Here is a 27,478-nt window from a genome sequence, read left to right on the forward strand (position 1 = left end):
TCGACAATTTCTTGGTATTTTTGTCGTATTTTTTATAATATGAACAGTTGACGTTAATCACGATTGAAACAATAAAGAAACATTGTTTTCAATGTAAACAAGTTCAAAGTTTTCCTGACATAAACTAATGTGGAAAACATGACGAATAATTTGAATGTCCTCGCTGATATGGAAGTGAAATACATTTTATCGCTGTGTAATGATGTACCGGAGGATATTATCGATGTGGGTATAATAATAAAATTTATGTTGTTTATTTTGAATATAATTTGAGTGACACCTACCCGACGATTTAATTATTCTTGTTTTCAGGAACTGTCATCTCACATTGACGGCGAGTATGCTGGTCACGGAGAAGATCGTAAGCCTCCAAAACTTTCAGAGACTTCTGTATCGTTTCTTCGGAACCACATTAGATCTAATCAGCTGTCAATAATGCAATATTTATTACGAGTAAAATCCTCAAAGTTTTCCAAGAACAAAGAAACCTCGGAAATAGCAGATGAACTAATGATAGGAGAAATAATCTCATTATTGGATGTCATACTGGAAGATTCTACAAACACGAAAAACACATACAAGGTTGGATGTTTGCTATCAATTCTAACACAGCTGGATATCAAAAACAGTGAAATAAATATAGACGATAATATCATTCATAAATTGCACCAAATAAAGATGGCTGGGTATAGCAGAGAAATGTATTTGAGTCTGATTGCAAAAAGTGATAAACAAATATTATCGGCACTGAACATATATGAGATGAATGACCCTGGCCAATTCAAATGGATTCTTGACCCAAATAAAATGATTCAGCTATGTTTCGGTTTCAATAAACATTGGCTAATGGAAATAATTTTAAATTGCTTGAAATGTTTAGAGGAAGGCGACGATACTCCTTTTCATTCTCGGTCTTTGGGCGATAAACTATGGCAACTCGTTTTAATCTATGTCATTAATAATTGTTCGCCCAATGTCAGCATACAAACCACAATAAGTAAACTCGAAAAGGTATTTTTGATTTTGGACTCGCAAAACAGCGAAAACAAAATGCACTTCTACGTGAATGAAGTATACAGAGAATTCAACGTCTTAAAATTCTGTATTTCTAACTCGAAAAGAAATCTTTTCTACGGATGGTTTGAAAAATTGAGAAATCACAGCGCACTATCAGTTATTTCACAGACTTGTAATTTATCCCAGTTGGATTGGTTCAAAGTCAAGCAGGCTCTTACCATTAACAATGATTTACTGGCAAAATTAAATATTGATAATCCGAAACCGAAAGATCCGTACCAATGGGACATAATGACGTATAATGCGTACTGCATAATTTCGACAATAATAGATACAATATTTATGGGCACAGAAGATTTACCCGAATCGGCTATTGGCAATAAATTGAATGAGGCGAAAGTCATGATCTCAAACTTGCATCCGGTCCCTTATAGATTTGAAATATTACAAAACATATTTTCCTGCTTGTTCTTACGGCATGAGTATTTTTCAACGGACGTGAATTTATCTGAACACCATATCGCGTCACAGTCCGAAGAATCTTATTTCACTTTTGAAAATACAAAATCAAAACACGCAGACAGCCGCGGCTTCATTTGTCGCCCGCTATTAATAAAGGAGATTCTGTCAATTATCAAAGAGTGTTTGATTGATATTCAAAACAAATATTCTGACTTCATTACAACACATAACGCTTCATTGAATGAAGAGAAATTTAAGAAGTTTGAGCATCACGTTTCGAGCGCAATGTGGAGATGGCAGCTGATCACCAATCTTAAAATCGATGCAGACTCCAAGGTTTTAAGTGTATCTTCCTTGTATGATAATATCACCGAGCAAAGTAGTGATGAAGATGACGCTTGTAGAATGTTACCATCGAAGAAGAAGTATAGAGTGAGAAAACGCCGCAGTAAATCAGACAATGATAATTATCCAGGAAGTCAACCCGCTACAGAAGGTTAGACCTTTATTGGCTTCTAAAACCTTTCTACCACTATGCTAATAAATTCATTCCGTCTTGCGCAGTCATATTGCATTACCTTACGAGTTTCACAATATTATTTAGTACTTTGGGTTCTAAGCATAGTTGTATTTATTTAAATAAATTGATTTTCCCGATACTTAGAATGGGAACAGTTCTAAATACTACATTCTATAATAATTCAAATATCGAATTACCCATCAGCCCACTTATTACACATAAGTATGTATGACAATGCATAGGGCAATTAGAGTATTTTTTATCAAATACATTAGGCAATCAAAATGAATCAAATACACATTGAAAAATTAATGTGTATTTTCCAGAAATGAGATTCATATCCATTGCTTTAGAGCCTCCGCACACACAGCCACCGAACGCGGCCACTAGTGGATGCCGATGATCAAACCCGTCCATTCAAGCGCTCAGTGTGCGGAGCGTTCATTGAAACCCATAGAAAAACTAGACCGCAGCTGAACGCGTCTACTAGAGGCCGAGTTGTGGCCGCGTTCGGTGGCCGTGTGTGCGGCTCTTAGAAGCAAACATTTTACCACTACTTCATCTAATTGTAATCACTATTTATGTGCGCCATTTGAGAGTGCACAATAATATTATGATAGCTTTCTGCAGTGCACCGCAGGTTTAAATCTTGGTGTTTTTTCAGTCAAAATATGTGGCGAGGGGTGGAGGTAGGCTGTTAAAATCCGAAATAAATAGTGCACACTAAACTTTGTCAGTCATACGTATTTGTTTTCATTGAACAGATAGTGTTTGTCAGTCATGAATCTGTATAATCTTTTTAAACCTCCTTAAAAGGTTGGGTTAATACCTCCTACATTGTGGGGGTCCATATGCCCCACCTGGAATAAAAACGGTGACCGACTAGAGATTATAATTGTTATTCCGAAACGAATATCAAATTTGATACTTTTCATCTTACTCTACTTTTCAGCTGATCGGAGTCCAACTCTGCCGCACTCCTGTAAAGGAACCGACTTTATTTCGATGCTCTTGTCACCGCCGAGCAGCATGCTAGCTCTCTGTTTAGAAGCTGGGGATTTTTCAAAAGCGAATCGCATATTGGAGGTATGCGATACAAAATAATTTGGATACCGGACCACGAAGACAGAGTGTTGTACTAATAAACACCAATCATTTCATTAGAGGCGAAAAGCGAAACCTTATTGTTTTTTTTAGTCATTCGTTTATTCGTAAATGAATTCTGGTTCTTCTCAACTCACCTCAAACATCTACTCAATGCCGTACGATTCGTGGCATTTAGCATGCCTACCTTGACATTAAAATTTGCTTTTAGCATAGTAATTGTTATCTTTTATGTAGTTCTAGTATCAATTATACTATAAAAAATTTTGTGTATCCCATTGATAGAATTGAATACCTATCATTTAACCTCCTTATTATTTATAATGCAAATATCATTTTAAATTAAGTATTTTCTTTACTTTTAAAATAAACAGATAACAGGCATCAGCATCTACCGTACCTCTATGCCTGGTATTTTTTAAGGGTAATACGCAAAATATGTTTATTAAATTAAAAATAATGTTAGGTACCTACCTAATTAGTTATTATTCAGTGTGACGCGGAAATATTATAATTTGAAAAGTTTGTCATGACGTAAAAGAGGTTTGGAATCACTGTAATGGCACTAAGTGTGGTATTTAGGGTATCATTTCAAATATAGTTAATGCTATTTATTCCAATCACATATCTACAATTTTTTTCTCCAGATATTTGACATGAGCGATTCGGAAGCATCAATCGAGGTATCATTCATCGAACAGTTTTTGGCCGTTGCAGACCAAATAAGAAGCAGCGCAATTTTCTCCCACCCCATGAGCAGTAAAATGGGTGATGATGTTGAAAAGATCACCGGGATGTCTATTGTCTCCGCAGCCGTGGTCAGCTTAGTGGAAACCTTTCTGTCGACCCACAGGGTCGCTTTCAATCACCAACTGGCAGAGTTAATTCACACATTTCCCAAACTTCAAATATATGATCATTGTAATTCTTCCTTGATATCGATAACGGATTTGGTCATTTGTACAGGTATCGATCGGAGGATCACTTACGGGCTCGTCAATGTGGCCGAAAAGAAATGCCAGGAAATGAAAGTGACTCCAGAATTGGATACGAAGGATTATAATTATTTAATTTTCTTAAAAAATATTATTAATATTATATATGAGATGAATCAGAACTCGGATATATTCAAGAGTATGGGGATTTGTGAGATATTGAGAAGTGATAAAATCCCAATTAGGTTTAGGGAATTCACTCAGCAAAAAGACAGCTTGGAAAAGATAGCCGATATTTACAAACAGTTGAATAGCAATTCTGACGGGAAAGCTGATGAAAATTTGATATTAGATATTCAGTTGACAAAACAATTTTCTACACTGACAAGCGTAATTGCAAAGAATGTCTTTAATTTGTGCGACGCAGCAGAAATCGGGCAGAAGAAAAAGAACGAACCGATGTATTTGAAAGCATTTTATTCGTATTTAAAAAATATTACTCGTTTCATGTATTTGAATAATGACTCGACAGATGATACTTCGAGTCACAGAGATGTCAGTACGCATATTTTGAATCTATATTTACATGATATAATCGGAGAATTGATATACGAAAAAAATGTTTTAATCGAAAGCATTGAACCGATATGTAAAAATCTGGGAATTAACCTGATTCATAAACTGGTTTTAAATTGTTGTCCACTTATTTCGTGTAAGCCACAAACATATCAAGATACAGATGTTGATTTTATAGAACTCATTGAAATGATTATGGTACTTGATAGTAATGTTGACGGAATAGTGAACAACGAAGAACTAGACGCATGCGTGCCGTATCAAGTGCCCAGTAAGGCGGTCATAACATATGTGCTAGTGCATAATTGGGTCATTGCGAATCTGGTGAAAAAGATTCATCACGATTCGACGGAACATGTTTTACAGCATAGTCAGAGACAAAATACTTGAATATATATTTACAAGACGAGAGATTTGATATACTAAAACAATTATTCAATAACAATAAACCGGTAGCCGCTTTACAAACGTCATATGATTTAAAAATGATTTTAAAATACATTAAAACACTTTTAAACAATAAAGACTTGGAAATGTGTTTGAGAATCATTGATTCTTTACCTGAGTATCAGTTTTTGACACACAATAACTTGATCGCATTGAGAGATCATATCATGTTGAAATTGTGTACAAGCCAAAATGGTAATAATAGTTGGAAAGAATTTTATTAGTATCGTGGACCCTGAATTAAAAGCGGGAAATATAATGCACTTTTTAAAATTCTGGCCTTTCTACGGAGCAATGGAAACTTTGAAACATATTTGCTACAATAAAGATTTCGTAGAACGTGTTGATGTTGTAAAAAAAATGTCACGAGTGGCTCATCCGGATACCCATTTACGAAAAGGTAAGAATTTTAGCCATTTTGTATTGATTGCTGGAAGTTTCAAGAGGCGATAGAATGAAAAATTGGAAAATTATTATAAACTATCAGAAACAACCAGCGATTGCTGGAGTTTCTGCTACGCCTTGCAGGCTGCATTACACAATACAGTAACAACATATTATGTATGGTTCTAAAATGCGACAATCCAATAATCGGCTGTTTTGTTAAAATCATCTTTGCATAGCAGGATGTAAACCAGGGGTAGTCAACCTTTTTATACCTACCACCCACTTTTGTATCTCTGTTAGTAGTAAGATTTTCTAACTGCCCACCGGTTCCACAGTAATGGTGATTTATAAAGTAGGGAATTAACTCTACTTTATAAAGTTTATAAAGCAGAGTTACAGCAAGTTAAAGCATAATTATAATAATAATTACCAAATATTTTATGTCAGGCTTTCGCTAAGTTTGGCAGAATAAATCTTTATAAAACTACTTACTGTAGTTAAATCTATCTTTTTATTTATACTTTGCATACATAGAAGCATGAAGTCTGATGAAATTAGATTTAATTAATTAAATTATTAATGAGATCCCTGAGAATGATGCGAAAACTGCGAAACTAAATACTGGATATCTGGCTCAATTTTTGTGAGGAGCAAACGAAGATCACGGTTTCTTTCTTTGGTCATAATATGATTAACAGCACTAAAGCCTGATTCCACAAGATATGAGGTAGGGAAAGGTATCAATGAACTGAATATCATTTTCCACATAACGTAACGTGAACTAAACTTATGCGAAGGGCGATACAAATAGTATATTTTCTGAAATTTAAATTGTCACGGGGAATTTTATGAAAACATAATGAAAATGTTTTAATACCCTTACCGCCCACCATGAAATCTGGAACGCCCACTAGTAGACGATAGGGTCCAGGTTGACTACCCCTGATGTAAACCAACCGTACACATCTGTACTCATTTGCCAAGATTACAGTTTTTGGAACCTATAAATTATGACTAGATGAAACTTCATGTTGATATTATTAAAATAACATGTGTGTTATATATTCCTATTGTAACTTCCAGCGTGAATGTGTTGGAGCGTAGATTAGTAGATTTAATTAACCTAATTTACTGTTATTCCTCCACAGAAGGCCGTAGTAATTAATAAACAAAACAATTTTGTGTAATAATAATAATAGATATTATCAAATAAATGGTGAGAAAATATCGATATAATTCAAATTTATGGAAGTGATAATGAAAAACGGTTACTAAAACTAATAAAATTTGGTGGTGCTTTTCGCAAGTGGACTGTAATTTTTAGGATGGTGTGGATTCCGGATCGAGGGGTGGGGGCGATTTAACAGAATGCCAGACACTGGCCTTTATGATGATTTATGATGGCTCCGTGGACTGGTTGCACTGTCACTCATGCGGTAATTGTTTGTTTGGGTTACCCGGTGTGCGGCACTTGACGGTACACTGTATATGGATGATAATGAGGTTGATGAATGATGATGAGTTGTATGATTGATGAGGATAGGTATGTCTGTAGGATTGAATTAATCAATAACTGTCGTTTTAGCGTTAACAGGCACACACACCAGTGTCTTGAACTAACTCTTGAATGACTCTGTATCTAACACGGCCTCGTTCGTATCATATCAGATATAGCTCGAGAGCTTTAGCAAGCCTTACGCGCTCGGCGGTTTTGGAGTAACTGAATGTTGTTTGCAATTACGGTCTTCTTTGACCCATAATTGCTCATCGGATGGTCTTGTAACAATACTAAATAAGGGGATTTGAGTAGAGGAGGACTAAGGATGAATCAACCAAAATTATTTAGATTAGCCGCATCATTTGGTGTTGCAGATTCATTTGCCTTATCAAAAAATCAAGTTGGATATCTTTGAAAGGAAGATATTTAAAGAGTTTTTCAGAGCTTGTCGTCTCCCACATGAATGTGTTTTTGGACACTTTGTTAGGCAAGCCATGCTTTAAAGATGAACCTAGACTGCGTTAGTTGAACTGTGTATAAATTAACATCATCTAAGAGGTTAAGGCGGTGGATGGAGCTGACAGCAGACAAATGGGGGAGTGGAGACATTTTCTGGAGGCGGTCAAAACCCACATTGGGTTTTCATACTGATGATGATGAATGTGAATTAATTAACCTCTTATTCAGCTTCACTTTTATATATTATAGTTTCTAATGTTTATTCATTGTCTTCCATAACAAAATATTTTGTGTTATTTATTAATGTAAATGTACGTTCAATAATTTATTTGTAGATAACAGAGTACTTTCCTGAGAGCACATGGTCATCGATATACGCTTTGTCCGAAGAAGATCCTGAATTGATATGTCAGTCATTAATGGACAGGCAAGAGGTGATATTTCTTAATTTAAATTAAAATTATACTTCCGAGAGATTGCCTCTATGTTTTAGACTCAATATTCAATGTTTTATGGAGACCCATGCTTGGAGTACTGGACCGCCGCCAAATTGTAAATAGAATGTCACTGTATTGGCATCTGCGTATCCAATTTCAAATGTCTGGGTATACGGGAAGCAAGTGGCGAAGGGTGGAGGTAGGTTGTGGAGATCTGACATAAATAGTGTGCACTAAACTTCGTAATCATACTTATATATTTGTTTTCATTGAACTAAGAGTACAAATTGCAAATGGTTTTTAAAATTCGTATTTACCATGCCTAAGCAACACCATAATATAGTAAAAAAATATTTTCTATCTATAAGATATTTAAAGTTATCTATGATTTAATGGCATAATTTTTATATATTTTAATGATAGAAGAATACTTTTCATCTAATATTTATTATTGTTTGCTTTCTTCTTCTTTCTACCATGTCCGACCCTAATAGGATCATATGGGCCCCCACAGAGTGGAGGTTTGTATTAACAGATTTTATTTTTACGAGAAATGGATGTCAGCCACTTGCTCAACCTATTAGGGTCCATACTCTGACTCATACACAAATTGAAAAACAATATGTGTACTTGCCAGACCCAGGATTCGAACCTGGGACCCTCGACACTATAGACCGGAGCTTAAGCCACGCGGCTATCGTGAGTGTTTGCTTTAGGCAGGGTTTAATTGAATTTTAAAAACAAATTAATACCATCTGTAATTTGTATTCTTAGTGTAATGAAAACAAATAAATATGACGACTGCACTATTTATTGTCAGATCTCCACAGCCTATTTCCATCCTTCGCCACTGACGGGAAGTAGGTGAAAATTGAGTTTGGCAGAAATACATCGCAAAATTTTTATATTATCTTTTTTATATTATGGAAGTACAATATATATATGTATATATTTTGTAAAAAAATTCATTGGCTATATTTTTATCTCAAGGTCTATTCCCATTCAATAAATGGAATTTCGACCCTTGTTGTCAAGGCGCTAGCCTTTCATCCGAGGGTTCCGGGTTCGATCCCGATGAGGTCTCAATATGTATGTTATGTGTTTTTCTCATAGTTTGAATGTTTGTGATTGTTTCACTTCTATTACTAACTACACTACTGTTCGTAGTTCGTGTTCGGTCTCATGGTCTGTGTAGTGTTAAAAAGAATATATACATTTGAATATAGAATATATAGGTATATATTATTATAATATTATTCAAATTAATAAACACTATATTTTTCAGGTTTCGTTCCCAAAGATATTCCAAATTCTCAATTTTCGATCTTCATATCTTCATCAGATGACTCAGTTATAGATTAGTTGCAGTTGCATCAAGTTTGTATGGGCGTGTCCATAAAATTAATGTCATTATGTATTTTCAGTATGATCTCTGTCTCAAGTGGAGTGAACTGCACCAAATATCGGACAACATGAAGAATCTGATCACCCTTAGCCTTTTGAAACATTGGTTTTCCATCACCAGCGATAAACCGATATCTGAACTTAAACGTCTTCTATCGGAAGTGGATCCCTTACAGGCGGTGACCCTGTGCAAGGAAATGATCACCAAACTTCGCGACATTCAAGTATTGAAGATGATAGTTGACTTTCTAACAACCCACAATTCAAGCTCTAACCAGTACGAAAATTTACGTATCGGAGTCGAGATGCTAACAGAAATAGATGAAAACGAACGAATATTCTTCTGGGGTATAATTCAAAAACCCCTACTTATAATAGAACAGTATCTTATGAATACGAAATTGGAAAAATTAGGAAAACTCTTGAGTAAAATTAGAAGTTTACTGAACAGTGACACGTCGGGTGACAAGCTTTATTTTAATATGTCTCTGATAAATACGTTAACAATATCTGTGAACGCTGTCGACGCTCTACTGCGAATATATGCGGAAAAATCATTGAATCTGAAGTCAACGGAGAATAAGGATGCGAAGCAATTTCCGAATAGCAGACCCGACGATATGATTTTACAGTCAATCGATTCTATCAATTTGGTCGGCACGACCGCCAAATTTGTAATGCCTGAGTATGCGCCCTCCAGAGAACAGTGGGTTACTGATGATTCCAGCGATCGCTGCATGTGCTGTAGGAGAACCTTCTTTTCCATAGTCGTGAGGAGACACCATTGCCGTCGATGCGGCAGACTGATTTGTTATTCGTGCTCCAGACACAGGCTGCAGGTATTATTTTGTGATCAATTTTTAATAATATTTTTTGTGTCCCGCATTTATTTTGACATGTGCCACGTGCCACGAATCATCATAGTACGATCAGATTATTTCACAGTTATCGACAAATTTTACATATTAAGTGTAGACAGGTCAAGCGGGTATAAACCATATAGATTCATTTTTGTAACATGGAACAAAATGATTGTTATTTTTTCAGTTCATTCAAGTCAAATATATGACCTTAATTTTGTTGTATCAACCCATTGGAAATAATCGGCGCAAACTTGTAATATTTGCTACAAAATTTAATCTGACTGTAGGTCCATCTTTTTTTCCTTTTTAATCTGTCTCAATGGGTTAATAAAGTTAAATATTTTCATTTGTTTTGTATGTAAATATTGTTAATTACAACCGTGTCAAAAATGCATCCCCACATTTTAGTTGTAATTTATTGTAATTTATTTCTGACGGCCCAAAGGACAGAACCTGAGTGATGTGTGACTGTTAGTCTCTGGCTAGATCAACTGAGCGAAAATAACAAAAATAATAATCAAAATGCGCATTCTGATGTTGAAATGCCGAAAAGGCTGGATTTAAATCAGTGATGGCGCTGTCAAACAATATGTACATAATTTATTGTACCAAGATTATAGTTTTCTCACCGGAAAAAAATGATATTTGCCAATATTTGAATTAAAATAATAAGTTCTATCTGTAAATAAAGAATTAGAAGGTCTTAAGCGTCGAAAATGACATTTTGTTAGACGTGAACAGTAAATATGGCGAATGTATATGGTATGTAAGGAAATATCGGATGTAAACGTCACGAACCTGTAAAATCATCGGGACGATAATTCATAAATCTTTCCAAATCAATCGGTAGACAATTCGGTAACGCACAGATCAAAGTGACGATGTAAAAATATCGATAAAGTCTCAGCTAAATGAGAAATTAATGCAATTTCCAAAATGTCTAAGGATAATAATAGTATTTATTAGTATTCAATGCAATGTATTATTGTTATAAGAAAAATGTGAACCGATAATGTTTATGTATCAGATAATAGGGATGTGCGGGGACATCAAACTGCGGGCATGTGACGATTGCTACAATCAGACGAACGCAGAGTCCGGTACAACTGAACAACATATTACCAGCACCAGCTCAACGTACAGTGATAGCCCGTCCATGGAATGGTGCCTCACGACAAACTCCCGCCAAAATGACGAGATTCGGAAAGAGTTCATCTATGAATTTTCTCCAAATGTCACTCTGTGTCTCACCATTATGAAGATGCACTCTGTCAATTTAGAATACCCAAGGTATTCTATTTTGTAAATATTGTCTTAATAATAACATTTATTTATTTATTATGATACGAGGGTGGGTCAATAAGTCCTTAGAAAAAAGCATTAAAACAGTTTTTATTTTTGTATTTTTTTTTTATTTCTCAACATAATCTCCTTGGAGCTCAATACACTTGGTTAGACGTTCCTCAATTTTTTTTAAACCGTCAGAAAAATAAGTTTTCGGAAGGTCCTCAAAATAAGCATTTGTCCGATCGATGACTTCTTCATTTGAAAAAAAACGTTGTCCACTTAGCCATTTTTTTAAGTTTGGGAAAAGGAAAAAGTCACTGGGGGCATACGATAGTCGAATACGGTGGGTGGTCGACCAATTCGAACTTCAATTCTTCAATTTTAGCCATTGATCGTAAACATGTGTGAACACGGGCATTGTCCTGATGAAAGAGGATTTTTTTCCTGTTTAAATGAGGCCGTTTTTCTTCAATTTTGTTTTTTAGCTGGTCCAATAAAGATGCATAATAATCCCCTGTTATTGTTTTTCCTTTTTCCAAATAGTCAACGAAAATAATTCCACGTGCATCATAAAATACAGTAACCATAACCTTACCAGCTGATTTTACGGTTTTCGCCTTCTTTGGACATGGTTCGCCTTTCGCAATCCACTGCTTTGACTGTTCTTTCGTCTCGGGAGTATAGTGGTGTATCCATGTTTCATCTACAGTCACAAAGCGACGAAAAAATTCATCCGGATTGCGTTGCATGAGCGACAACAGGGCTTTAGAGGCCACCACCCTATTGCGTTTATTGTCGACTGTGAGCAAACGCGGCACCCATCTTGCAGAAATTTTTTTCATGCCCAATTTGTCATGTAAAATAGAAATGACGCTACCTTTTGAGATCCCTGTAACCTCAATTATCTCACTCAACTTTAATCTTCGGTCACTTAACACCATATCGTGGATTTTATTGATCATTTCTAGTGTAGTCACCTCTACAGGACGTCCTGAGCGTGGTTCATCCTTTGTTGATGTACGACCACGTTTAAATTCATTTAACCAGTTATAAATAGTTGCAAGTGAAGGAGCAGATATGCCGTGAACTAAATCCAACTCATTTTTTATTTCCTTTGCTGTTAACCCTTTTATATTAAAATGTTTAATAACAGCTCTAAACTCAATTTTCTCCATTTTCCATTTTTCCATTTTCCACAAGCAATTTTTTTTTTTTAAATGTACGAGAAACACACAACAACCCGACCAATCTGATTGAAACTTCGCAGCATACTGAATCGGTAGTGCCGCTGCATGAAAACAAACCGCTTACAGTACTAGTCGCGCCACCTGTCGGCTTTTCTAAGGACTTATTGACCCACCCTCGTAGCTTTCTACTATGGGGTAGTGACAAGAGTGTCCGCTGTGAAGCCGTTGGTTTCATGTTCCAATCCTGAGTCTAGCAAAATTCATTAGTCGGTTTTCAATGTGATTTTGATTCATAGCAATATGTCAAACGGGAAAACAAATGGCTAATAAGCATTCCACAAAATATAACCCTCAAGGTTCAAATATATTATGATGCAAGTCGCGTACTGTTACGTGATGTCACAGTAACCTGCGGCTACGGGATAAAAGTGTGTAGAGTCTGTCTTCTATAAGCTTGCGTGCGGTTTCCCCCCCGCTTCAGCATTCAGCGCTGCATTCCCTCTCGTTCCCTCCCATTAAAAGCTTGCAACAGTCTAACGCGATGGCACAATGCTTTCCTTCCGCGAACAACGGTTTTTTGCTGTTGGATGTATTTTCTATAACATATTCTGGACATATGTTGTCTATTATCTATGGTCTGCGGGTCGGGTTCTGTTCAAAATTTTATTGAATTTACAGAGACTTGTTACTAGGTTACTCCATCACTGAATTTACAGAGAATATTCTGCAAAATGAGAAAACCATAGACTAAATTTGTCGCTGTGACAGTACGCGACATGCATCATAATGTATTTGAAGCGTCATCCTGTGAAGACACTTACGCCCTACTGTGTGTCAAAAAACTACTTTTTTATGTTGTCATCCTGAGTCATGCAATATAAACTTGTTATCATAGATTCACATTATGTGTCCTAAAGAATTTATAACGATACATTGGCATAGTTTTTTGGTCATATATAAATATAAACCAGAGCTGAAAATGGAACCGAAACCAAACTCTGAGAATATTGATAATCCCGAACTGGAAAAAATTACAGGTTTCCAGAGATTCCATTGTTCTATTATTTTTGGTCATGATTCACTCATGCTTAAAAAAATTATTCCAAAAAAAACAATTAAAAAAAACAATACAAACAAGCGTACAAATTATGGTGTCGATATGCTCCACCTGGTAAGGATACCTTGAAAAAATATATATTAAGAACTGAACCTCATTCAAATTTTCCACTGGAACCGAACCTTTAGAAAAAATAGGGGTTCTAACAACTCTGGTATAAAACTACTGATCTTTTGACATATATTTGTACAGGGCTTTTTTTTTAAAAAACAAAGGTTGCGGAACTCACTTCTTGCCAAACTTCTTACGTACTAAAGAAAATTATATTCAATTATCATTTAAAGCAGCTTTTCCTATGCCACAAAGCGCAAACAAATACAAATAAACACCTAAAGTTGTAAAAAATAAAATCTTAAAAACATCACATATTTGAAAAAAAGTATATAGTGATTTCCATGCCCCCCACATCCTGAAGCAGACCCCTAGTCCAGGATCTTTGGCGGGCCCCCTACCTATTACTGAGTTTAAAGGCAGCGTGACGCTCTATAGTAGCGTTTTTCAAATGGTATTCGAGGTAAAATTAAGTGTATTCAATGTATCAACAAACATTACCCAAAAAATGCAATTATACATCCACATATTTTAAAACGTTAATATGCCTGAAGGAAATGAGCGCCACAGGCGATTTTTTTAATGATTAGAGCAAATTTGTGATGTGCATTTATCTCACTTATCTGGTCAATTCCCTAGCTAGGCCCTTTCAACCCCCCCCCCCCCTTGTAGGGGCCATGGTGATTTCCAAAGTTCAGTCCAATTTTCGTTTGGCAAATCGTCTCAATTCCATTTCTTAGTGCTTGAGTTTATGGTCGAATGTCTTCCACTGAGTAACCACTGATCAACGTATTTTGAAAGATCGAAAAGTGTCAAAGGTGGTCCGACGGGTTTGATGAACAAAAGTCCCAAAACTGCTTTGGTCTTCAACGAAGCTCTTATTGGGGTAATATTTAGATTCCTTTACGAAAATTCGCGTTCACATTCACTTGAAGAAATTGTAATAGAATTCAATGCATATATCAAACGCGATAGTTTTTCAAATATGTCTTTTCATATGAGATGATTCAGGAAAATTAACTTGTACCTACTATGTAAGTGCGAACATTGTTTCATCTAATTGCTTTTGAAACATTAAAAAACCCATGAAAAAACGTGCCGGAACGCCGTTCCACCGTGTTATATTTCAAAAAAGCCCTGTATTTGTATATGAATATGACATAAAATGAAGATGCCTTTGATATGGCCCAACATTTATAAATGCACTCTGGAACAAACCTGAGGTTGTCTTTATTTATTTTAATGCTCTGTGGAAGGCCATCGTAATTAAAAAATAAACAATGCAATTCATATTTTATAGTAATTAGTTCACATGCTCTTTTTTTTAAATACAGTCATTTTCACCAGTTTTTCAATTATTTATTTGAATATATTATGATCTTTTAATATTGTGAGAATTTTAATTCATGTGTCAAAATAAACATGTGCATATGATCCATGGTGATTACGATGGCCACGCGACTTGAGCGTCGGCCTATAGCGTCGTGGGTCCCAGGTTCGAATCCTGGGTCTGGCATGGTCAGAAAAATTGATCCATGTGTAACAAACTCATCTCTCTAATGTGCCCATCCTCCTGGCAAAGAGGTATTGCCATTGATCATCTTTGACGGGATCTCAGGAGGTTGGGTATAAATGGCGTATAAATGTAAATTAAACTAATTATGCCTTTCCGATATCGATATAGATTCTTGCTGAAAAAATGCGAGGAGTTATCGACAGAGTCGTTGGACGTAGGCGGCGTTCGAGAGATTCTGCGGATGAAGCGCGCGCTGCTGGTGTGGTGCTCGGTGCTGTACTCGCGGCCCCCACCCTACACCCCCAAGTCCCTGGTGGACTCCTCCCAGGCCCACACGCAGCGCCTCCTGGCCGCCACTCATGCCTTTGCTCTGTTGGCCAGCCGAGGGTGCTACGCTAAGATGCCTGACGATACCTGTATGATCACTCTTACTGTGTTACCTTGTTTTTTAATATAATGTCTTCTGCTGCCACGTTGATAGGGCACGATTTCAAAAAAGCAGTATCGTTTATATTAACGTTGTCCACTAGTTAAATAAAGTCTATCATATTTGCTGAACACGTTAATATTATATCAGTGATAGTTCCATATGAATGAAACAAAGCGAACATGCTTTTCAAATCAAAACCAAACCAAATTTTATTTATTTTACATATAGTGAACATTTCAATTTATTAATTTAAGATGTTCACAACATGACATTTAAAAACAAAGAAATGTTATTAAAACAGTATATTATATTAAGTTATTAAATAGTAGAAAGAATAACTACAAAAATTATAGATTAAACTATCCAGTCATGACGAAATTAACTACTTTATGGCTATGTGGCTAAAGTAGCAATTTTTTTTATTTTTGTCTATTCAATAAAGAAAGCTGGATTCTTATATCTTGTGACTTAGTCATCAACATTTACTATCTATTAAATATATGTGTGGGTATTATTTTCAGAGTTCTTTTTTAACATTTGTGAAGAATTTGATTCTCTACATTTTTCCACCGCGTGTTTCTCTCATTTGCATCGCATAGTCATCGCTCATTACATATAAATCGAGGTCCTTTCATAAAAGAATATGATTTCATAATAATTGTAATGTTCCCTGGGTCATTTCTTATTATCTAATATAATACATATTTGACAAAGCAACAATTGAGTCCTTCTCTAGAAAAATAGCATTAATGCGATAATGCTAGTTTTTACTAAATCAGTTCAAATGATCCACTATACATTTCGCGAGTGTAGAACTACAAGGTTCTAAGTGTTTGTTTTTGGCGAAACAAAAGTAACAATGAGGCAGCTTAGAATACCACTTTATTGTTGGGTTTGTTTTGTCAAGGTTGAACACTTAGAACCTTGTAGTATTAGGCTCGCGATTTGTCTTTACTATATGTACCAATCATAAATCATTATTTAATCTCAACAATAGATGGCACTGGAAGTATTAGAGTAGTCATGCGCAGCACGTATCCCATAATATTTGCACTGCCGCGTCGTGTTTAAACACTATCTCAAAATAAAGATTTTAGGATACATCACAAGACTTTTCCCGAAAAGGGTTCAATTGTTGAAATGACATGTTTTTTTGTGAAAATTTCAGAACAAATATTACCGAGGTAACTGGTCCATGCAACCGGCGCCCTTGAGTGATTTGTGTGATATCTATTTTATAGCCTTCTGCATCAGAAACCTTTTGGAAGCGGAAAAGTGGGAACTGGCCGAGGACCTATCGACGAAGTTCGGTATGCCTCGTACAGCAGTTATGGCAGCGTGGGGCATCGCCTGTCTCAAAGCCGGCTGTTTCCGGCAGGCCCGACAGAAATTTGCCCTCTGCTTCAGAATCTCCCCAGCCACACCGTCGTCTGCTTTTCCAGACGAGCCCGACCCCACCAAGGACGCCATTGCCCCTAAGGCTGTCCTGCGGCTGAGGCGTTCCGAGCTCAACATGTCGGGAAGCCAGCAGGATCTGACGAGGATACGGAACTCCCCGGCACTGCTGGAGGAGATTGTGTCGCTTCTGGAAAATGACAGCTATTCATTTAATCCGCACATCGTTAAAACAGCTCAATCGATAACTGTAAGAATTGCTTTCATTTTAAAAAACTCCGCTTCTTTGAACTGTTGGTTAGGTTAGGTTCAAAGAATTAAGATAGCAAATAAGTGTCTCTAAAAATGAAATGCCTATTTAGTAATAAAGATCTTAACCTGATATTTCAGTACAGTTCACTATTTATCAGTTTCGTGCACTTGCGTGATGATTGCGGTGTGACATTGTTGCATTTTAATTTTAACTGTTTATAAATATTTTTGATTTGTTGTGTTGTTGAAATCATGAATTCATAATTAAACTACATGAGATGGTGGCGCTTTTAGCAGTGGACTGTATAATTTGAAGGTGATGATGGATGGTGGATTACGGATCTAGGGGGGGTTACACAGTATGCCAGATATTGACCTTTATATTGATACAATTACGGTCGATTCATGACCCGTAACTGTCGTTCACCTGGTCTTGTAACAATAATAAATAAGAGGATTTAAGTAAGTGGGGCATAAGGATGGCGGCTACCACAATCGGCCCAACCAACTGATTTATGGTTGTTACACACATCCATACATCAAAGATATGTAGTTACAGTAAAAACAAAACAATGATTTGGTTCGTGGATTGTATGCATACAAATATGTGTACCGTAGTCAGCGCTACGGGCACATCGGGTGCCAGGTAATTATTACCGTTGGTAGGGGTCGGACATCTGCACGCACACCATCGACCAACTGAATTATTGTTTTGTTTTTACTGTACAATGTTACATAATATTATGTCAAAAGACAGGGACAGCATGTTTGATTTAGCTATCTGATGTATAGACTATAGTTAATACATAAATATTTAATTTCATACCTACTTTATTTTACTAATTTCAGGACAGCTTTTCGGCTTTACGTAAAAACAATGAGAAATCGAATAAATTAAAAAAAATGAAAGAGACAGAGCCGGCGTTAAACGTAATGCACGCATTATCGAGGTTGAACAAAATAAAGCAAGGCGACTATAGCGATTTCTATACTTCAAATCAATATATCAAAAAACCCAAACAAATCAGCATCCTAAAAAAACCATCAGCTTCTAATGAAAAATTTGAATTCAAAATTAAATTAGAGCCATTCTTTTACGATGAATGTCTTTTTTATCTGACGTCGTACGGATCTCAAGCTTCTGTTATTGAGTTTTTCTTGAAGTATGGCAATATGCAAGATGCTTTGAAGTACTGCTGCGAGAAGTCAGTCGAGATGGACGTGTTTACCGAAAATATGATTATTCACTGTTTGACCTGCGACAAAATCAATGACCTCTTGAAGAGCATGAGCGACATGGACAGCACGTGGAATATATGGACGGTAAGTGTTTATTTTTTTTTATAAGATTACATCTTAAACTCGCATACAATAAAACCTCGTTAATTCGAAGTCGATAGGAAACGAAATTTAAAATGTATGTGAAAAAAAACAGTGAAATAATTTCAGATACAATTTCTTTTAGATTTAATATCAGTGGTGATTATTACAGTTCATTCATTGAATAAGTACTCATTGCTATAAATAGGTTTTATGAGTTTTAATGAATATTTTGATTAATGATGAATTTCGAATTAACCATGTTCATATTAATGAGATTTTACTGTAATTTGTTGTTATCGTAGATGTGGAATCTACCATATTGAATCCACGTATTAGCTGAGTGGTAACATGTTTGCTTTTGAAGTCGTGGGTTTCAGGTTCGAATCCTAGGTCTGGAAAATTCACATGTTGTGTTTCAATGTGTGTCTGGACCCAGAACATGGACCTAATAGGTTCAGCAATCGGCTAACATCTATTTCTCAGGAAAAAATCTGTTGAGAGACCTCTCCACATCGAATTGTAGTGCTAATGGAAATTTAAAAAAATGGAGTAACGTAATATTATAAATGTTTTCAGGAGTATTTAATGCATGGTTGCCGAGTATTAGAGAGGCGTGGTAAACTGAAATGGCTGCACACAGTGCAGGCTGGTGTGGGGGACCATGTACGTGCCGCCATCACATGCGCAGGGCTCTATACGCGGCCCACTACCGCACCGCACGCTGCCGCTCTTCACCAGCGTGCGCATAACCTCGCTCAAGCCAAAGGACATTTGCAGCATGTACCGAGAAAAGTATCTCTTATAGGTATCGTCGGAATAACATATTTTCTTATATTTCTTCATTTTTGTGTTCCATTCCTTTCAAATTTTGTAGTTATGTCTCTCCAGCGATCCCTGCATTGCTCCGTCCACATAGCTGAATGTAGTGAGAGGCCTTTAGCGTCCTTAATTAGGTTTCCAGAATCCCGCAATTGAAAATGCTGGAATCCAGGTATATTAGAATTGAATTTTATATAATTTTAATCTAAAATACTGTATTTTTGTGAATGAATGAAGGATTACTCGAAGAAAGTGTCTAGTCTACCAACCTATATTTCTATACCCGTACCCAGTGGCGATCGGTGAGTTATTTTACTGGGAGTTCACTTTTATTTTTAAATACTTACATATTATATTATTGTTCATTTGTATGAGAAATCCATTCTTCTGTTTTTCATCAACACAAATTTTGTCAATCACGAGACATGGAAAACAGAATAGTGCATTTAATTTGTCACATCCACAATCCACATAGCCACGAATTTTGTTCATATTGTTTTATATGTTCTTTCGTACTTTTTAGTTTTTGAAACGCATTGTTGTTTTAATTTTAGGTTAGGCACAGGTCTACCGCTATTTTTAATATGAAGGCGTTCTTCAAAAATAATAGAATCTTTTTTTATGTATTCAACATCAAATGGTGCCATTTAAAAAAAAACTAATGTACACAGTAACTAAAAATATGACATTAAAAAATAATTTAGCAAGCACGCACGCATCACCATTTGACATTAGCATTACACTAGAGCTGATAGAGATGGCGTTGTGTCGCCGCTCAGCGATCACGTCAGTTTTACACAGTACAATACTATAACTTGCCAACGCGGGACAATGTACTAATGGACAATTGAGAATATTATTATCAACATTGCCATTTATCATTCAATTCGAATAAAAAAATAGAACCTTCTGCTAATGATCTGAAGCAACATATTAAGGATTCGCTTACTTCATATAACATATTAAGAAAATATAACCAAATTAGATTTAATGTGGCTCGTGAAAGCAGTAACTCAACAAAATAGACATTATTAAAGCATGTAGCCGTGATATTTTACGATTTCCACCCTACCACATAGACTAGAAGAAGTTTATTTTTAAATTGTACTTTGCTTAAATATGAGAAATGTTATCAACATGTGCGGAAATTTAATATACGTACTGTGAAAGGAATTTATTTTTATAATAATATTGAATAAAAATTGTCGAACAATAATAATCGTGTGATTCGGGCTGTCTTGTTTTAAAGCCGAAGATACCCGACATAATTCGAACCTGCATTCGGGCTGCTGTGAGCGATTCAAGCCGTCGCGTCGCTCTGATTCACGAAGAAAAAATATGTACCTATTGCTATTTGACAGACGAACATTTTTGCTGTTTCACTCTTTTTCATTGCAAAGCAATTTGAAATTAGATTACTGGGCGCTTTGGGACGAGCGCTATGGGATGACGCTCCCATGAACCTATAATATAATAGGTATTTAAAATAGCCGGTTAAAAACACATATTAGAATTTGTTTTTGTATATGAATTAATGACTACGGTAATAGATCAGATCGCTTTTAATAAATCAAATATAAATGAAATATTTTCTTTTCACAGTGGGTGTTCATCGCTCAAACCTTCCCAAGAACGCATCGTCACTGCCCGTACCCATAGGGAATGTCTGATTAATGTTCACACCCCCTACATTAGTAATATCACATTTAAAGATACCTACAGTACTGCAGGGGAAATAAAAAATGAGCTTTTCAAATAAAATCCAATGACTTCTTTGTCTCTGGTTCTTTTCATGATTATGTAGATTCCGGCAATTCGCAGATTATGTTTTGATTGACAAAAGAATCCGGAATTGCACAATTATTATATATTGCAGGTGGAATGAGGACAATATATACTTTTGCACCAAGTATTTCGAACAAATCCAGTGTTGAACACCAAAACATTTCAATCTGCCAACTTTCAAAATTTGTATTTGATCTGGTCAACAAATTTAGCACACTCAAAACGTTCCAGAGATGCTATCAAATGTTTTGATACTAAAATTTCATAATATGTACTTCTTCTTGTTATATTCATCATGTATTTATAATTTTAGAATCAAATCCGGAGTCATCAAAATTACTACATCTGAAAATGGATGGTGTAGCTTTGGAGAAACATATCAACACGATCAATAGACAGCTAGAGATTGCAAAAATTCTTTATGAATGTGAATTAGCAGGAAGACTCACGGACTCCATCGTGAATGCCATTATTCCATCCGTGTCATCACCAGAAGACTCGTGTGAAAACACCTGCTTCTTGCCAACATTGTTCGGCACGCAATTCCAAAAAATGAAGTTGGCAGCCTTGATTGTTGTTTGTTCGCCAAATATAACTAGTGGATTCTACGCCGGTTGGAGGTTAGTTAACTTTTATCCATGCTACTATATCTGTGTATGACGTGTTGCGAGAGAAGTTAAACGAGCAATTCTGCACACTCTAGTGCAGTGATCCCCATCCAGAATTCTGTGAGAATTCACATAATGAAATAACCCCAACTTTTTTGATAATACGATACAAAAAATCCCCGAACATTATCAATTAATTTTTTTTTGACCATGTCTCATCCTAATAAGATCATATGGGCCTCCACAAGGTGGTGGTTTGTATTAACAGATTTTGTTTTTACGAGATATAGATGTTAGCCACTTAATCAACCTATTAGGTTCATACTCTAACTCATACACAAATTGAAAAACAATACGTGTACTTGCCACACCCAGGATTTGAACCTGGGACTCGGAGGTTTTAGGCCGACGCTTAAGCCGTGCGGCCATCGTGTTTTTTATTTTTAAATTTGCATGGGTACCGTAAATTGTAACCTGTGCAAATTTAAAATATACTAACATCTAATAATATGCACATTTTAGAGAGTGGGGAGAAAAATGAATTACTAAAATAATGAAATCTTTGACAGAAAATGTGCTTAGAATATTAATATTTTTCACCGGCACAGAATTTCATTAACTAATGTAATCCGGATGTAGCAGCAAGGAAGAAAAGAGGAATACATACATAATATTTATGATTTATAAACAATATCGATATTCTCAGTATTCATAGAGGTGACATCAGGGTGAATTGGCCCGGCAGGATATCAGGAGAAATCCCGGTAGACCGAAGAGTCGCAAATACATTTTTTTGTAAACTTTTTTTATTGCGTAATAAAAATTAATATAATAATTATAGATAATACAGGTTTTTCAAACTTCACAACGAATTAATCCTGGCGCTTCGTCATGGTGTTTATTAAATTTTCATCAGCCACCGGGTTGTTGAATATTCGACAATAGTATTCATTCAGTTCCAAGTCAACTCTATTGTACAGACCTACAAACTTATCTGTAGAATGGCCAAAAATGGAACTACCAACTACCATAGGATGCCATTTTGAAAATTTCATTTGAATGTCAGATTTTGTCCAGTTACGGTCTTGATTGGGTAGTTTTCGACAATGGCTCCCCCATCCCATTCTTCAGATAAGTTTCTAAGTCTGTACAACTTAATTTTGGGCCAATTAATTGAATAGAAAATTTCGTAGCCGGCAATTCACCCGTGGATACTATTTTAAATACTTTCCTTTAATCTTACAGGATAATACGCGATCATCTCTTGGATGCGTCAAAGGCATTCAATCACATGGGCAGATTCCTGGTCGGTGCAGAGCGATATGAAGACATTATCGAACTGTGCGATTGTATTAAGAGAGATTCAAGGTTTATCTAATTTTTTTAAACTATTCAAACGATATTCATGTTAAAATCGTAAGAACTATTTCGTATACCTACCTACTGTGAAAATTATACAAAGTAGGTATCCAAAATACTAATAATTTTTGATAAAAATCAGCAAGGTTCAAATGCAAAATTAAATATTATATCTATAACTTTTCAACTGTCCGATATATTGTAATAAAATTTTAAAAGTCTATCGTCATTAATCTACCAATTTCAGTTATTACTGCAATATAATTAATCACACAAAAACATCATCGTCTGGTGCTAGAATTTAGAACTCAGCTTATCACAGTATAAAAAATATTGAATGATATGTAAAATGTTAGCACGTGGCGCCCTCACTCAGCGGACAACTTATACTGGTGGATCGTTAGTATGATTTGAAACTCATTTCTCTCTTTGTCATTTTGACCGCATCTACTAAAAAATATTACATTTGGCCTACATTACCGACGCTTCACCCACAGCATTGACATTATAATATAATTGTAACTAACTATAACTGCATTAAAAAGTAGACAAAAACACTGAACTATCATTAAATAGAATATTTATAGGAACAATAACAAAAATCATAAACAGCATATGTCATTAGGAGTCATCCATAAATGATGTCAAGTCTAATGAGGGACGGTCTGATATAATGTAACAATTTGTGTTGATGTAGTACATGTGAAAATGTCATAAAACCAACAAAATATAACTCAATTTTCTTCTGAAAATAACATATTCCAAGATGACATACAGAAATGATCAATTTCGAGAATTTATTTATTGTGACGATTGGGAGGCTGCATAAATGTGACGTAATTTAGTAAAATATAAATATCCAAAAACGTGTAATGTTATTTATGGATGACCCCATAGGTACATTATAACAAAATTTTATAGGAAACCACCTTTATGCTGTCATATTTCAAAGCGCCAACGTATAGAATATTTATTTTTCTATCGATACCGATTCAACCACAATAAAAAATTTGGAATCCCCATGAAGTGTTTAAATAAAAATGATTCATATCACTTCCACTAACCCACATTTATTTTCTTAGTCAAAATTACTCTACAGTCGTAGATATTATTTTGTAATTTAGATTGCTTCTTTTGTTACAGCTCGAATAGTGACAGTTTTATTGAAATGAGCATCGTAGCCATCGTTCGTAAATGTGACTCAAAAGGGCAATTGTTCGATGAGTTGGCCGAGATGCTTATTGCAAAAACTGACAATATTGTCACAAAGGTAAAAACTCCACAATTTCTCTTTGTTTATTAGCTATGCTAATTTCCTAATAAACTATTTTTTTATTAAAATTGAACATAGATCATTTGATATACAGTCGAACTTGGATATTACGAGGAAAATGGTACCGACTGAATTTGCTCGTTGTAAGCATTACTCGTTACATCAGAGAATAGGTATTTTTAAATGAGCGGTCACATAACACAAAAAGTCGCAATTCAAACAAAAATACACAATTAGAATTTTTCCCCGAAACAAGCATGGCATTCATAAACTACAAATAAAAGAAGTTGTTAATTGTAATGACTGCTGGTAGGTACCTGCTGATTTCAGCTTGGATTTTTTACATGAAATTTCAACCATATGCGTGGATACTTTTTCAATGTTGTCGGCGAAAACACCAATTAGGTACTTCGACACTTAACTAGTGTCATAAACGTAATCCGATTCCGCCGGCATCGGTCTACGGTCGGATTTTATTGCTTAGGGTCGAAAATGTTTTTAAATGATCGACGCATAAACAGTTTTAAGAAAATTTTTGACGATATTTTTGCTTGGTATATCTGGTAAGTAGCTCGTTATAAAAGTGAATAAATAAATGTATGGAGAAAATCGAAAACTAAATTGTCAACAAATGTTTCCTCATTACATCCGAGATCTCGCTATGTCCGTGATCGTAATAACCGAGTTCGACGGTATACCTATATATATATTTTTTTTTTTTTTTTTTTTTCGACCATGTCCGATCATGATAGGATCATATGGGCCTCCACAGAGTGGAGGTTTGTATTGACAGATTTTTGTTTTTTACGAGAAATGGATGTCAGCCACTTGCTCAACCTATTAGGTCCATACCCTGACACACACAAATTGAAAAACAATTTTTTTTTTGTACTTGCCAGACCCAGGATTTGAACCTGGGACCCACGGCTTTGTAGTCCAACGCTTATGCCGCGCGGCCACCGTGGGCGTACTTATAATATATACTTACTAGAAAAATATTTTTTATTGTAAAATCTGTGTTGTTTGAAAAATGAGTTGAATATGCCAAATTAACCATTATGCATATTTCCATAATGAAGAAAAAGGATGAGTCGAATTAACACGAGTTAGTAAATTTCACACACAAAGTTGTTCAAAACTCAACCTTTTTCTAGTATTCTTGAAAATCAATTACTTTCGACTACATGACTTCGACTATCGACTTTAGTGTTGGCGAGTGTAGACAGTTGCGCAACGTGTCGCTCAACAAATGATCCATCAGACATTCAAAGATCACGTAGAAAATCCACTCTTCTTTCTCTTTGTAGTAAGTAGTTCCGCACCTACCACCTTTTCTTCATCTTACGTCTCGATAAACTACTCGTTAGAATAAATATGTACGTAGCACTGACCAAGACAACCTCCTCAGGCGACATTTCTGCAACAACTGGTGTGAGTCCTGGTGTGTACAAACAAAATATTCCCGAGACATTGACGTAGATATTGAGTGTCATCTCCTGTGATATGTTGATCCATATTTTGTCTCCCAGTGAATACGATGTAATTAATATTTCCTTATATTAAATATACTTTACTACTTCTTAACAGATATCATGCTACATAGAGTGTCGCCTTCTCAAAACAGCGTATTCTTTAGCGGTGAAGAATGATCGGCTGCACGAGTTGAAAAGAATTATGAGAGAGGCAGAAAGACTGGGGCAGACGCAAGTCAAAAATGCTTGCTTCAGAAGATTGTCTGTTAATAAACCATAGATGCTAATCATGATGTTATCGTAACTGTAATTTTATATTGCCATTTATTATTACGTTGTTAAGGAGTTGGCGATAGATCTCTCAAATTCTTTATTATTATATTAATGACATTTTATGAATTGTTAAGGAAATTATAATATCATTATATTGATTATATCCACTATATTTTTGTATTGTTAGAAATAATCAAACTATAATCTGATTTATATTACAAATAAAACTATGACAAATTTACAACATACAATACATTTTTTATTGAATTGTTGGTACAAGTCTGTTTACTGGAAGCCAGGCGGGAACAGTGGTAATTTTCATAGCCGATTTCGGCAAAATTCATGAATTCAAGAATAACAACCTAACCTAACAAATAATCCAGTATATCGGCTATTTTCAAAAAAAAATTGTGGCTGGCTTCCACTGAATAGACAAGAACCGAATTGTTTTCTCATATTCCAGACATGCAGGGTCGGTCGTAGTAAATGCGAGGCCCTTATATACGGAAGGCAAAAAAGCTCAATAGTTCCAATATTTACTTTAAAAACATGTTTTCTTGAAATCCCCATATGAATACGTGTATTAATTAAGGCAATAATAGAAAAGTGTTCTACATACTAACGCCAATAACTTCAACTATGGTCTAAGTGCCTCAAGCAAGTCAAAAAAATACAGCAAAATATTTAAATCTGTCGACGTTGTAAGTCCGTTGGCCTGTTTTATTTATAATGGTGTAAATAGCACTACAGTGGTCAACCTCATTCAATATAAAATGGCTGACGATGGTGTGTTGACGCTTGCGAGTTCTTAATACCTAAAATTATAGAAGCTGCCGTGATTGCTTCACACTGTAAAACCACATTTTTCAAAAGGTCTGCTTCATGAAATTTTACTGCAATGACTCGGTATTTTGTATCTACAGGCAATACTACTTTTTGGTACTTAGAGCCTTAATTAATACACGTATTCATATGTATATAGTACCAATAGAAATTTACTAAACATGTTGATGACTATACTTAACAAAATCAAAATGGTATTTTTCTTGGAAAAAAAATTATGATTCTTGAAAAACACAGCAAATAACTTGGTCACTTTTATTCACTAACAATAATATGTACTTATTGCATCTCCCAGACCCCATTTCATGTGAGGTGACCTCATTGTTGTTTTGGTGATTTCTGCAGATTTTGCTAACTCACAATGTTCGTTTAAGGCGAA

At 35.4% G+C, this 27,478-nt stretch overlaps 2 protein-coding genes across 2 annotated transcripts; both read left to right on the top strand.

Annotated features, from left to right (window-relative positions):
* On the top strand, window positions 1-5,415 carry LOC147071459 (uncharacterized). Its single transcript, XM_085948367.1, is given in 5 exon segments — window positions 1-225; window positions 313-1,975; window positions 2,952-3,085; window positions 3,751-4,984; window positions 4,987-5,415. Coding segments are annotated over 5 exon segments (3,417 nt in total). The 5' UTR covers window positions 1-138; the 3' UTR covers window positions 5,286-5,415.
* On the top strand, window positions 5,322-26,505 carry LOC147071460 (zinc finger FYVE domain-containing protein 26 homolog). The gene is made up of 12 exons (XM_085948368.1): window positions 5,322-5,461; window positions 7,741-7,839; window positions 9,267-10,085; window positions 11,137-11,399; window positions 15,436-15,683; window positions 16,939-17,342; window positions 18,194-18,667; window positions 19,244-19,472; window positions 21,585-21,891; window positions 23,125-23,247; window positions 24,382-24,508; window positions 26,099-26,505. The coding sequence occupies exons 2-12, from the start codon at window positions 7,825-7,827 to the stop codon at window positions 26,261-26,263; spliced, it is 3,174 nt and encodes a 1,057-aa protein (XP_085804494.1). The 5' UTR covers window positions 5,322-5,461; window positions 7,741-7,824; the 3' UTR covers window positions 26,264-26,505.
* Window positions 26,506-27,478: the final 973 nt, after the last annotated feature.

The sequence above is a fragment of the Rhyacophila brunnea genome, unplaced genomic scaffold (genome assembly GCF_057557595.1).
Source record: "Rhyacophila brunnea isolate RB1 unplaced genomic scaffold, BYU_Rbru_1.0 scaffold_20, whole genome shotgun sequence".
Classification (NCBI taxonomy): Eukaryota; Metazoa; Arthropoda; class Insecta; order Trichoptera; family Rhyacophilidae; genus Rhyacophila; species Rhyacophila brunnea.

Coding starts and splice junctions, on each gene's coding strand:
- LOC147071460 (XM_085948368.1), top strand. Junction 21,892..23,124: donor GGATTCTACGCCGGTTGGAG/GTTAGTTAACTT, acceptor TTAATCTTACAG/GATAATACGCGATCATCTCT. Junction 23,248..24,381: donor TGTATTAAGAGAGATTCAAG/GTTTATCTAATT, acceptor CTTTTGTTACAG/CTCGAATAGTGACAGTTTTA.